This window comes from Palaemon carinicauda, chromosome 16 (genome assembly GCF_036898095.1).
Source record: "Palaemon carinicauda isolate YSFRI2023 chromosome 16, ASM3689809v2, whole genome shotgun sequence".
NCBI classification, from domain to species: Eukaryota; Metazoa; Arthropoda; class Malacostraca; order Decapoda; family Palaemonidae; genus Palaemon; species Palaemon carinicauda.
Genome location: NC_090740.1, coordinates 111,596,539 through 111,611,305, shown reverse-complemented (window position 1 = coordinate 111,611,305; position 14,767 = coordinate 111,596,539). Strand labels below are relative to the sequence as shown.

Genomic DNA, 14,767 nt, shown 5'->3' with positions numbered 1-14,767 from the left:
GGATGTACTGTAGTTAGGAAAGAGGGACGGGGGTAGGATGTGTTAAATCTGTATGTGTGTGCATATACAGTATATCTAAAAATCTGAGTTGTAACTAGCTTATTTTCTCAGATTTTAGTAAGGCCCCAAGTTTCCCAATTCATAAGTTATTACTGATAGGACCATCTGATTAAATAGTTTTATTTTTAGAGAAAGTGGCATTATACTTTTCATAATCTCATTTTGTTTACCAAAAGCTCTTCATCCCACGCTTAACCTTCTTTCAATCTTGGTTTTACTTATATCCATTTTCAGTCCTACATTTCTGCTTTCTCTATTAAAATTTTCTATCATATTTTGCAATTCCTCCCATGATTCATTAAACACAGCTATGTCATCTGCAAATCTCAAGTTAAGGTATTCTTCATTAATGTTAATTCCCACATTTTCCCGATTTAAACTCTTGAAACCCTCTTCTAGGCACACTCTAAATAATTTAGGTGAGCTTGGGTCTCCCTGACCAACTCCTTTCTCATTCGAAATTTTCTTACTATTTTTATGTAGTTTTATGATTGCTGTACATCCCATATGCAACAGTCGTTCAATTAGTTAATTGTGCATGTTACATAAGATTTTTCATAACTCTGACCATCCTTTACATTCAGATCTCCCTGGACAATTCTATCCTGTTCGTAATATTAGGCAGGCAGTTAATTCTAATAGCCAAGCCTTCTCCATCATGAGGCTTAATACTACACAGTATTCTAGAAGTTTTATTCCAGCTGTGACTAAGTTGTGGAATGATCTTCCTAATCGGGTAGTTGAATCAGTAGAACTTCAAAAGTTCAAACTTCCTGCAAATGTTTTTATGTTGACCAGGCTGTCATGAGTCTTTTTATAGTTTATATAGGACATATCTGTTTTGACGTTGTTACTGTTTATAGAATGATATATTGTTAATTTATTCTCATCATTTATTTATTCCCTTATTTCCTTTCCTCACTGGGCTATTTTTCCCTGTTGGATCCCTTGGGCTTATAGTATCTTGCTTTTCCAACTATGGTTGTAGCTTGGCTAATAATAATAATAATAATAATAATAATAATAATATAGACAACTTCAAGTGTTCTAACATACCTGTGAGATTCATCTAGTCCTTGTCTTTGAATGGATTTCATTACTGCTGACGTTTTGAAAGAATCAAAAGCTTTCTTATAGTCCATGAATGTCATATACAGTGGTTTGTTATACTTAGTTGATTTTTCCATTAGCCGGTTAATTACATGTATATGGTCAATTTCTAAATACCCACTTCTAAAGCCTACCAGCTCTCTTGTTTGATTACAGTCTAGCTGTCTTTCTTTTTGGTCAAATATGATCTTTGTAAAGATTTTATGTATTATTGAGAGTAAAATTATTGGATGGTAATTTTCAGGTCTTTTGTGTCTTCCTTTTTGTGAATTAGTATAGTTATAAAGTTTTTCCGAGCCGTAGGTTTAGAGCATTTACTTGTTTACTTGTTTTGGGTTTAAATCCAACCCTCCACTGAAGTCGAGTGAACTACTTCTCGGGCGGGTCCATATTAATCATCTAACGAAACATTTTCATTATAACTTATACAATTCTTTGATTGTAGCATCTTCCAAATCATATGATCTTGTGAACAGTAATGTCTTTGGTTTCTTCTTAAATTCAATTGCTCCCTTTAGGTCCTTCATTTCAGTTGGCAGTTTATTATAATGTCTAGGCGCACAGTAGCTAAAAGCCCTTTCACCAAATTTACTATTTGTTCTTGGTTCAGGTAGCCTATGTTTGTCACTCATGTGTCTTATGTTAACATTTGTTTCTAGTTCTAGTTTATTCAGACATTCTTTTAGATATTTTGGTTCAATATCTTATTCTTGCAGACATTTCGTGTAAAGTTCAGTGAGTTCTGTTGCTACGAAATCTCCTTCCACCTATTATCAAATCAATTGTTAGGGCATCTTCTGCTGCTTTGGAATCTGGCCGCTTCCACCTCTCTCTGAGCAAACTGGAACCTGGCAGGTTCATCCCAATTTCTAATTTCACCACAGTCTTGGGAAATTCCATGTTGTGCCACCATTACTCTCAAAGTCTTTGTAGTATTGAACTGTATCATCAATGCATCTTTCCTTGTGCTCGAAGTTACACAGGATTGCATCCAGACGTTGATTGTATCCGTTACCAGAGAGGAAATCTTAGGTACACAGTAGTAAAATGACCTGCCAAACGGTATGATAAAAGTCATGGTAATACAGCAAGTGCAGCGTAATGAGCAGTGATGAGTACAGAAATGTTGTTATTGTTTTAGATTGCCTGAGTACAGCAACTATAGCTGCCCTAAGATAGTCTAGTAACATAAGCCTACCCCAGGATTAATAGAGTACTCTATTAATCCTGGCCTACCCAGGTATAGGACACTGTCTGCACCTCATCTCCTGTGAGCATTACTCTCCACAGGTTTTTATATCTTTGACCGAAGTCATTGATAAGAACCATGTTTATTTTCATCACAGAAGTGACATAAGTCTTGAGTGTTGAACAATGACAACAGTTATCTGCACTGAAAGAGGAAAAGTAGGCTTACTTTATTTCTCCAATGAACAAAGTTATATCTTTTTAGATTAACCTCACCGAAAAGCAGTGTTAAAGAAAATTAGTTTTATAATTTCTCTCCATAGAATTTATTATTATTATTATTTTTTTTAAAGTTAGTAATGGAATCATTGATGGTTCCATATTCCCTTTGGATGTTCCCTGTAACGGCATAGGCCTACAGTGCGAGAGCATGTAGATTACTCAATGATAAAAAGACTTTAATTGTTAAGGACGGACATATTTAGTTCATTGGGAATATTTTTTAGATAAAATGTGGAGGGGAAGACGCAAAGGAAAGTTGAGCTGAATACAAATCGAAAGAGCATAGAAGGAATGCAAAATCTTAGGGTGCTAATATAATCTCTTATTAAGGAAGAGGTAAACTGAATTGTATAAGCAAAATTTATGTTATATGATTATCTAAATACTTTAAAGATGTTCACAGCTAACAAATCCCGTGGGTCCTGCAGCTCCTGCTAGAGATCAGACGCGAGATTTCTCGAGGATTTGCGAGCTGAAGCGCCAGACTTGAAACATCTTTAGAATCGATTTGGATTAAAAAATACTAAAATTCGTATTGTGAGATCAATGGCGATGCTTCCTTATAGATTAATAAAGAGGCTTCTCTAGTGGTAGAAAGGTCCTCGAACTGATGCCTGTATAATAGGGTTATAATTGCTTATATACTGCACATTTACTTTAGCATCTGGAACTCCTTGTAAGCAATTATAACCCTATTATACAGGCATCAGTTCGAGGACCTTTCTACCACTAGAGAAGCCTCTTTATTAATCTATAAGGAAGCATCGCCATTGATCTCACAATACGAATTTTAGTATTTTTTAATCCAAATCGATTCTAAAGATGTTTCAAGTCTGGCGCTTCAGCTCGCAAATCCTCGAGAAATCTCGCGTCTAACGAGACTTTGTATTCAAACTATAGTGAGTGTGTGGGAGCGTACTTTCAACAATTTTATATCTAAAACTGTGTTATGTGGATCGTTATTATGTTATTTATGTGATTTTCCATGGGAAGTACAATCAAACTCAGGCCATATTTTCTTAATTTCAGTTACTATACCGAAATTGTGGTCACTATATAGAGGTCGGAGCGTTTGTTTTGGTTTGACAGACTGCATTTCCCGCGTAAGTAAATGAAAATCTCCTCATTTATTACTAGAAATAATAAGATTTTAACCAATATAAATGAAAGTTCCTTCTCATAAGTCTCTTTGGTATCACGAGGAACTTATAGATTGAACTTAAATAGGCCTAGACTAAATTAATCTTATGTTTTTATAAGTCAAAGTCCGGTCCTCTGTTCTTCGGCAGGCTATTTAAAATGGCCTATTGCCCGGTTTTTTGTATATTACTGTTTTTCGTATAATAATATTAATATTTATTATCCTACGCCTCTTCTTATATTAATAAATTAATAGAGATAATGAAGAAAAGGTAAGAACTATATCTAGTATATTTATATAGTAACCTTGAATTGTTCTGGTACAAACAATTGTGGGAAATTCGTATTTTTTCGAATTATAGATGATTTAAAATTCCAAAAGATATGAATGAAAAACTAACATTTTCCAATCGAAAAAACACAAGAACACCTAACCTAACCTAGGAGGCGTATCCTAACTCTACTTATCTATTGTACACTTTATTGTAGTGATTTACCTTCATCTGGTCTTAATTTTGGTATTGTTACAGTTTCAACCAATTGCGTATTCTTTTTTTATGCATATTTTTTAGATGATTCATACGAAAAGGTGGTAAAGGTACCTGAATCTTCCGCAAATTAAGGGTTACGGACATATTTGCTGATGAGGTTTGTATAATTAATAATTAACGCTGAAATTATAATTGATAATTAAAGTCAAAATTATAATTGGTAACGCCAAAATTATAATTGAAGTCAAAATTATAATTGATAACGCCAAAATTATTATTGCTAACGTCGAAATACAAGCCGACGGAGATAACGCTCGCAACGAAATATGTTCCGCCTGCCAGAACATAGGAGCAGTGAGATATTGTGGAATCGCGTGCATACGGCCGAGCGAAAACCAAGAAATCATCATCTCATTTAAGTAATGGGGTATTTATAATAATATTATAATGACTGCTACGAACGACTCAACTCCATAGAAAACAGGATGAAAAATCACGTTTTTTATGGGTCCGGAAGTCTGGCAAAAAAAATATTATAGACTATTACGAACGACTCAGTTTCATAGAAAATGGGGTGAAAAGTCACATTTTCTATGCCTCTGGAAGTCTGGCCAAAAAAGGCTCTGGTGTTTTGACTGTGTTTTATTATTATTATGCGATTTCAGTTACGGTAACTTTTTTATTACGATGACATAGCTTCTCTTATTTTACCTATTTTCTGTGTTCTCCCACCCAAAAATGCCGATTTCCCAGTGTAGAAACCTATTATTTAAGTTAAGGCAGTCCTGTATCTCTAAATCTTATTAATTATGGTAGAAAAAACTGTCAAATTCGTTGAAATCACTAAGCTAGAAGAAATATATTTTTATATCGGCTATCCGACTTTGGGTGAAACTAATTTTACGTAATTTTTTATCATAAATGTTGGGGTGTATGTATGTAGACGGCCATGCCCCATAACTCTCCTATTTTTAACACTATCGCTCAGAATATGGCAATCTAGGAAGTCGTTAGCGGCCCTGTTAGGTAAGTAGGTAAAGACACGGGTTGTAGGTTAGGACACAGTTTGTAGGTTAGGACACGGGTTATAGGTAAAGACACGGATTGTAGGTGAAGGCAGGGGTTGTAGGATAGGACACGTGTTGTGGGTTAGGACACAGGTTGTTAGGACACGGGTTGTAGGTGGTTAGGACACATGTTGTGTAGCTTAGGACACGGGTTGTAGGTTAGGACACGTGTTGTAAGTCAGGAAACAGGTTGTAGGTCAGGACACGGGTTGTAGGTTAGGACACGTATTGTAGGGGAAGACACAGGTTATAGGTTAGGTTAGGTGGTTAAGTTTAAGTTAGATGGTGTTCTATGCACGTTTCTGTCCGTCGTTACATAAAGTCTCCTAAGTGAGTACTTTTATGCTACAGTAGTTTCAAAGATGCAAGACCCACTTGGAGAATTGTTTAAAAGGGGAACTACAGTGGGAAATTAGCTGCATTGTGGAGTAAAACACACCAGTTAAACTATTGAACAACAAGGATACGTGTAACCTTACCATGCCAATCTAACTTAACCCTTTTACCCCCAAGCTATTTGGAACTTTCCAACCCCTAACCCCCAGGTGTTTTTTTTTTTTCTTCAATCACATTTTGATATATATATATTTAATAAAAAGCTCTAACAGCCTCAATTTTCATCGTAGAGTGGTCAGGTTGGTCTCATTCTTTTGTAAAATGCCTGAAGTTTCTCATAAAGTTATCAAAATTATGGAAAAAAAATGTAAATAGCAGTTTTTTGTAAGGACGTACCAGTACATCCATGGGGGTAAAAAGGATGAGTTTTGTGAAACATACCAGTACGTCCATTGGGGGTAAAGGGATGAGTTTTGTGAAACGTACCAGTACGTCCATTGGGGATAAAGGGGTGAGTTTTGTGAAACGTACCAGTACGTCCAATGGGGGTAAAGGGATGAGTTTTGTGAAACGTACCAGTACGTCCTTTGGGGGTAAAAGGGTTAACCTAGGTCCTTATATATCTTGGGGCTGTTTCTCCTCTTTCCATTATCTAATGAGTTACAATGCTATATCATTTATCACAGGACTAGTAATTTTCAATATTAAACTTACCCGATAATCATGTAGCTGTCAACTCCGTTGCCCGACAGAATTCTATGGAGGGATACGCCAGCTATCACAATACTAGAAGGGGGTGTATTTACCAGCGCCACCTGTGGCCAGGTACTCAAGTACTTCTTGTTGACACCTCCTCAATTATTCCTCTGTCGTGCTTCCGGCAAGACGTTCTGGGATACGCTTATGTTCTTGGAGTATTTTCACGACTTTGGTGAAGTATTTCTCTTTGATTTCGGCTGTCGCTTTACTGGAAACTTCTATATTAGCTTAGTTAGCTTTTGGAATTAATTTGATTAATTTTGGTGACGAGAGAGTATGAACTCTCGTTCACTTTTCAATGGCCGACCCTTCCCTTAGACGGAAGTGTTGGTGTCTAAGAGAGTATAGACTCTCTTTCTTAATTTTGCTTAACAAAAGTTATAGATTTATTTTATATCTCTCCGCCTCTTATAGGCCTCTTCGATTAACTTCCTTTTATTATAAACTCATTAAAATTAATTTTTATATTTGTTTATATTCGACCTTCCTAATAGTAGGCGGTCTTTTACCGAAGTTAATAAACTTTGAGCCCGTCATTTCGGTTTTACCTGTTAACATATTATGCTATTTCCGCCACAGAGTTTGAAAGATTTTCTTTGACAGTCTCGTACTGTTTTCAAAGCTGAACTAACGTTTTGTTTTGTCTCTGCAGTTGTTGACGTTCAGAACGTTCAACTTGCACTCTATCGTTACGATAGAGAAGGAATGTTCACGGTTTCACGTTGCAGTAAGAGTAACCGTGTCTAGCGTTTTGTTCATTCTTTCTTAACTTAATGGTTTTGATCCTAATAAAGGAACTTTTCAGTTTTTTTTTTCCTTTTACAATAATATGTTTTAACGATATATATGATTGGGCTCTTCTCTCAGGTTCTAAGTCAAGAGAGAGAGAGAGAGAGAGAGAGAGATAGAGACGGAGGGAGAAAGAGGATAAACGTTTCATTCAAGCCTGCCAGGCGTACGAGTAACGTCGTTATCGTTTTTTGCTCTTCTCCCTAGTCTCTTTAGGGGAAGAAACTAAACGTTTCTAGAGTGATCTAGTGTTTAGTCTCTTTCCAACCACTGAATTATCTTTCATTAGATTTTTCTGTTACATTGTAATTCTGTTTTCGCAATTACTAACTTTGAGAAAGGATAGAATTGCGTATTTCAGGTACAAACCACTTAAAGTTTCGAGTTCAGTGAAATAAGTGCAACAGAAATCAAAGTGATAAGTGATTAGTGTGTGAGGGTACTTTTGTGCGCGCCAGTCGTCCTCCCAGTCCGGGACCTCTTGCAAGCTCCCAAGCCCAGGGGAGAAGCAATGTCGAAGGGCATAAGGGTTCAGCAGGCCTTGATCGACGCACAGAAGTATTCTCGGTGGTTGTGGGCGTGTCTTACCGAGACCGTCACTCCCACCCGCAGACGATTGAGCCCTTATTTTGCTCGTCTGCAGAAGAGATTAGGGGAGAAAATAAAGGCAGAGTAACGCTGGTCTCAGGTCTCAAGACTTCTTAAACGTTAAGTCCAGACCTATGCCAGACGTACGAAGTTAAAGTTCACAACCCGAATACAGTCATCAGTTGATTACACTCCGCCTAAGAGGAGTAAGGTTCTGCCACAACAGATCTCTGCTGTTAAGGCTTTACCTCAGCAGAACTTAGTGTCTGCCGACCCCAAGTTAACTCTACTGCAGTCCATACAGTCACAACTTTCGGTCTTGATGCGTGAGTGTCGGGCTGAGAGTGTTGCACCTCCTCCTCCGCCTACACTCCCTCCACCTGTTCTCGCTCCGCCTGTGCTCGCCCAGCCTGCACCTGCTCCGCCTGTGCTCGCCCAGCCTGCACCTGCTCCGCCTGGTTGCAGCACCTTCTGCCAGGCGTACGATGTTGTGAACTCTACTACAGTCCATGCAAGCACAGCTTTCGGACTTGATGAGTGAGTGTCGGGCTGAGAGTGTTGCTCCTCCGCCTCCGCCTACACTCCCTCCTCCTACACTCGCTCCGCCTGATCACAGTACCATCTGCCAGGCGTATGATGTTGTGGACTCTACTACAGTCCATGCAAGCACAGCTTTTGGACTTGATGCGTGAGTGTCGGGCTGAGAGTGTTGCTCCTCCGCCTCCGCCTACACTCCCTCCACCTACACTCGCTCCGCCTGATCGCAGTACCACCTGCCAGCAGTTCCACCTGCCAGGCGTACGATGTTGAGACACGTGCTGAGTTTGCTGTTCCCTGTGGTGTTCAGCCTCCGCCTTTCTTAAGGCAACCTTTACATTGGGATCAGGAGGATTATACCTCTCTTCCTCCGCCTCCACTTGCTGCTCCACCAGTGATGCAACACTCGGTTGAGGTACAACAACCTCTCCCGTCCATGAGTCAGTTTCCTCAGCTCTTGCTGCAGCGAGCTCAACCCTCCATAAGGCAAGCACCACAACACCTTAGCCTTGCGCCTCAGGAGCCTCAGCTTGCGAGACATTTACCTTGTTCTGCGCAGCCTCTTCCTCATCGCGCTCCGCTCACACCACAGGAACTGGAACTTGCTACTCCGCTTCCGCCAACCGCTCAGCAAGCGCAACCCTTGGGTTCAACCACTCATGCTAGGAGTCAGCCTCCTCCACCCATGCGCCTTCCTTCTGCTTGTCTTTTATTCAGCCTTTGCAGACTGAGCCTCAGGTGTTCCCTCATCGGAGTCTTGAAGAGGAAACCACACTATTGTTGTTCCAGCTCGTTCTGACTCTGCTGTTCAGCATACCATGGTTTAAACCCCATGCAAGCATGCATAAAGCACTCTAGCACTGGTCATGGAATTTCTGAGAAATGTTAAACGCCATGCACACGCTCTGCTTTCCTTTCAGCAGGCTCTGCTTACAGCAGGCTCTGCTTACTACATGCTCAGCATTCAGCATGCTCTGCATTCAGCATGCTCTGCATACAACATGCTCTGCATACAGCATGCTCTGCATTCAGCATGCTCTGCATACAACATGCTCTACATACAGCATGCTCTGCATACAGCATACTCTGCATACATCATGCTCTGCATACCTTACCGCATGCTTCTCAACACATCTTGGGTTGTTGCCAACTCACTAGACTGTCAAGCAGTTTCATAACGTTGCCTTCTAGTCTGCTGCTTTGCACCAGTGAACCCTCACTCAGAGAACTTAGCTTTTCTAGGATAAGGTCCCTGTAGATGAGAAAGTTCTTTTCTCCCTCCTTCTGATATTCCCTTGAGGACTCTGTCATTTGGAGGGAGCCTTTAGCTGCATAACCTCTTATGGACTTTTATTTAAGCATAACATGCTTACAGGGAAGGTAATGGTTACACTTCAGCCGCTAATCCCGTCTGTTACCACACCTGCTCCCATAGACCTTGAGCTGTGTTGCATGACATGCAGTCCAAGCTTAGTCCTTGTTAGAGGATTTTTTGTTTACGGAGTCAATGTGTCACGGGGAAGACGTTCAACAACCAACAGAAGGGACTTGTTGTGACGCAGTGCGGCAACCTCAGCAACCCGTTAAGGAGTTGTCTGTACGACCCAGACAGTCTAGACAGATTCGGGTTGTCACTGTACTTCCTCGCTTGCCCATGATTGACAGTTTACAGACTGTGCAGCAGTATCATGATCTTGTGTCCGGCTCCGTCAGACGACTGGCTTTTAAGAGCTCCCTCAAGTCGTCGCTGTCTGGAGATTTTCAAATGGACTATGGATCTGTCCAAGGAACTGGGCCTCCTGGTCAATTTTGAGGAGTCTCAGCTCGTTCCATCCCAGACCATTGTCTCCTTGGGTATGGATCTTTAGAGTCGAGCTTTTCGGACTTGTCCGTCGGCCCCAAGGATCTTCCAAGCCCTAGAATGCATCCAGAGCATGCTGAGAAGGAACCGATGCTTAGTCAGGCAGTGGATGAGTCTAACAGGGACACTTTCATCGCTGGCCCTGTTCATCGAGTTAGGGAGACTCCACCTCCGCCCCCTTCAGTATCATCTAGCTGCTCACTGGATAAAGGACATGACGCTAGAGACGGGCTCAGTTCCTGTTTCCGAAGAGATGAGGTCTACTCTAACGTGGTGGAAGAACAGCATTCTTCTCAAGGAAGGTCTACCTTTGGCTGTTCAGACCTCCGACCACCGTCTCTTCTCGGACGCATCGGACACGGGCTGGGGTGCGACACTGGACGGACAGGAATGCTCGGGAACATGGAATCAGGAGCAAAGGACACTTCACATCTATTGCAAGGGGTTGTTGGCAGTTCATTTGGCCTTGATAAACTTCAAGTCCCTCCTGCTTAACAAGGTGGTGGAGGTGAACTCCGACTACACCACAGCCTTGGCTTTCATCTCCAAGCAGGGAGGGACTCATTCGAGGAAGTTGTTCGAGATCGCAAGGGACCTCCTCATTTGGTCAAAAGATCGAAAGCTCACGCTGGTAACGAGGCTCATTCAGGGCGATATGAATGTCATGGCAGATCGCCTCAGGCGGAAGGGTCAGGTCTTCCCCACAGAGTGGACCCTTCACAAGAATGTTTGCAGCAGACTTTGGGCCCTGTGGGGTCAGCCAACCATAGATCTATTCGCTACCTCGATGACCAAGAGGCTCCTCTTGTATTGTTCTCCGATTCCAGACCCAGCAGCAGTTCGCGTGGATGCCTTTCTGCTGGATTGGTCCCATCTCAACCTGTATGCATTCCCGCCGTTCAAGATTGTCAACAGGGTACTTCAGAAGTTCGCCTCTCACAAAGGGACACGGCTGACGTTGGTTGCTCCCCTCTGGCCCGCGAGAGAATGGTTCACTGAGGTACTGCAATGGCTGGTCGACGTTCCCAGGACTCTTCCTCCTAGAGTGGACCTTCTGCGTCAACCTCACGTAAAGAAGGTACACCCAACCTCCACGCTCTTCGTCTGACTGCCTTCAGACTATCGAAAGACTCTCAAGAGCTAGAGGCTTTTCGAAGGAGGCAGCCAGAGCGATTGCCAGAGCAAGGACGACATTCACTCTCAGAGTCTATCAGTCTTAATGGGAAGTCTTCCGAAGCTGGTGCAAGGCCAATGCAGTTTTTCCTCAACCAGTACCAATGTAACCCAGATTGCTGACTTCCTGTTACATCTAAGGAACGTAAGATCCCTATCAGCTCCTACGATCAAGGGTTACAGAAGTTTGTTGGCAGCGGTTTTCCGCCACAGAGGCTTGGATCTTTCCTCCAACAAAGATCTACAGGACCTCCTTAGGTCTTTTGAGACCTCAAAGGAACGTCGGTTGTCCACTCCAGGCTGGAATCTAGACGTGGTCCTAAGGTTCCTAATGTCATCAGGATTTGAACCGCTCCAATCAGCCTCTTTTAAGGACCTCACATTAAAAACTCTTTTCCTCGTGTGCTTAGCAACAGGTAAAAGAGTAAGTGAGATCCACGCCTTCAGCAGGAACATAGGTTTCACATCTGAAACGGCTACATGTTCCTTGCAGCTCGGTTTTTTGGCTAAAAACGAGCTTCCTTCCCGTCCTTGGCCTAAGTCGTTCGAGATCCCAAGCCTGTCCAACATGGTGGGGAACGAACTGGAGAGAGTACTTTGCCCAGTTAGAGCTCTTAAGTACTATCTAAGAAGGTCAAAACCATTACGAGGACAATCAGAAGCCTTATGGTGTGCTATCAAGAAGCCTTCTCTACCAATGTCTAAGAACTCAGTTTCTTACTACATCAGGCTTCTGATTAGAGAAGCAAATTCTCATCTGAAGGAAGAAGACCTTGCTTTGCTGAAGGTAAGGACACATGAAGTGAGAGCTGTGGCTACTTCAGTGGCCTTCAAACAGAACCGTTCTCTGCAGAGTGTTATGGATGCAACCTATTGGAGAAACAAGTCAGTGTTCGCATCATTCTATCTCAAAGATGTCCAGTCTCTTTACGAGTACTGCTACACCCTGGGTCCATTCGTAGCAACGAATGCAGTAGTAGGCGAGGGCTCAGCCACTACATTCCCATAATCCCATAACTTTTTTAACCTTTCTCTTGAATACTTTTTATGGGTTGTACGGTCGGCTAAGAAGCCTTCCACATCCTTGTTGATTTGGCGGGTGGTCAATTCTTTCTTGAGAAGCGCCAAGGTTAAAGGTTGTGATGAGGTCCTTTAGTATGGGTTGCAGCCCTGTATACTTTAGCACCTTTGAGTTGATTCAGCCTCCCAAGAGGAACGCTGCGCTCAGTAAGGAAGACGATCTTATTAAAGGCAGAGTAACGGTTCAAGTCGACTTCCTTACCAGGTACTTATTATTTCATTGTTATTGTGGATAACTGATTATATGAAATATGGGATACTTAGCTATCCTTTAATCTTGTACACTGGTTTTCACCCACCCCCCTGGGTGTGAATCAGCTACATGATTATCGGGTAAGTTTAATATTGAAAAATGTTATTTTTATTAATAAAATAAATTTTTGAATATACTTACCCGATAATCATGATTTAATCGACCCTCCCTTCCTCCCCATAGAGAACCAGTGGACCGAGGAATAATTGAGGAGGTGTCAACAAGAAGTACTTGAGTACCTGGCCACAGGTGGCGCTGGTAAATACACCCCCTTCTAGTATTGTGATAGCTGGCGTATCCCTCCATAGAATTCTGTCGGGCAACGGAGTTGACAGCTACATGATTATCGGGTAAGTATATTCAAAAATTTATTTTATTAATAAAAATAACATATTTTAGGGTTGTTCAAAACGTCCTAAATTTACAAATTTAGTAAGTTTCAAGAAGCTCTTTGTTTGTCGATTTTTGGCCTAGAGTAGTCCAAACCTGACTCCCATGCCTACAATGGACAGTACTGCCACCTCTTGCATGTATGTACACTATGTATTATACATTGTCAACATTCTTTGACAGAAGATATTCGTTCTAAGGCATTTCCTTAAGAAAACCTTTATATAATTTTCTCAAATACAAAAATATCAGGGTATGGATCTGTGAAAAGAATTCTAAGAGAGCTGTCTCAATAAACATCTCTATTTTATCTGGTAGTATCTTGTTTAACACCTGCACAGTTCAGCATATTCCTAATACCTATTTTTTTCCTTTCAAGATGAACAAGGAAAACTCCAACAAAATGCGATCACATAAAAAGGCGCGGCCAAGCTTTGGGGTGTCACCCGTAAAACGTCGCAGCATCATTCCCCCGGTTTTAGCAGAAACCCCGGTTAATGTCAACCAGTATCCAATTTTGTCAGATGGAACTCCTTTAGTTGATGATGTCTTCATGGATGTACCAGAGGTAAGGTCTGTGTGTGTTATGTCTAACATATAAGATCAGTCTTGGTTCAATTTTAATCAGGTTTTTTGATGTGGAATGTATACATTTACTGTTATGTTGAAATATATGTGGCATTTCTCCAGTGGCAAATGGTTTGAGGGAAGAAAATTGTCACAGGCAACTGTCCTACCCTAAAGTGATTATCGGTGATATATAGTAAATGTTCATGGAAGGTAGGTTTCATATTCCAGTAAGGTATATGTTATTTTGAGGGAGGACAGGCCTTTTGGCTTGTCTTGGTATGTGTATTATTATTATTATTATTATTATTATTATTATTATTATTTGCTAAGCTACAACCCTAGTTGGAAAAGCAGGATGCTATAAGCCCATAGGCTCCAATAGGGAAAATAGCTCAGTAAGGAAAGGAAACAAAGAAAAATAAAATATTTTAAGAGCAACAACATTAAAATAAAAATCTCCTATTTAAACTATAAAAACTTTTAACAAAACAAGAAGAGAAACAAGACAGAACACCATGCCCGAGTGTACCCTCAAGCAAGAGAACTCTAACCCAAGAGACAGTGGATGACCATGGTACAGAGGCTATGGCACTGCCCAAGAATAGAGAACAATGGTTTGATTTTGGAGCTGCTTACCATAGCTAAAGAGTCACTTCTACCCTTACAAGCAGGAAAGTGGCCACTGAACAATTACAGTCCAGTAAAGAGAATTGTTTGGTAATGATTAATTGCTTCTGCTGTACAGTAATTCCTTTTTATCCCGACACAAAGACAGACCCTAGTACTTTACATAGGAGATAGATAACAGTGGATGCTGGAACACAGCTATAAAAACATTTAACCAGGTGTCAACAACCGTACCGGTTGCTCACCCACAGTAACTCCACTTTGATTTTGACCGTGGTTGAGAGCGAGCATTCTCTTCCATGCTCTGGAGTTGGCTTGCTTAGAAACTTTCATAATTCTTCCTCATTTTCAGGTGTGAGCAGTAAGGTTCACACTGCTGTTGGAGCCCCTGGGCTTATAGCATCCTGCTTTTGCAACTATGGTTGTAGCTTAGCTAGTAATAATAATAGTTTATTATAATAATAGT

General features: G+C 41.0%; 2 protein-coding genes across 3 annotated transcripts in view; both read left to right on the top strand.

Moving 5' to 3' along the window:
* LOC137655798 (metabotropic glutamate receptor 2-like) overlaps window positions 1-14,767 on the top strand; it is a 172,416-nt gene that overhangs the window by 79,671 nt on the left and 77,978 nt on the right. The gene's annotated exons all lie outside the window — the stretch shown is intronic.
* Window positions 3,499-14,767, top strand: part of LOC137655901 (condensin complex subunit 2-like) — a 56,151-nt gene continuing 44,882 nt past the window's right edge. The window contains exons 1-3 of the mRNA XM_068390119.1: window positions 3,499-3,539; window positions 3,670-3,743; window positions 13,484-13,672. Coding sequence (XP_068246220.1) covers window positions 13,484-13,672 — 189 coding nt within the window. The 5' untranslated portion in view covers window positions 3,499-3,539; window positions 3,670-3,743. The remainder of the gene's footprint in view (window positions 3,540-3,669; window positions 3,744-13,483; window positions 13,673-14,767) is intronic.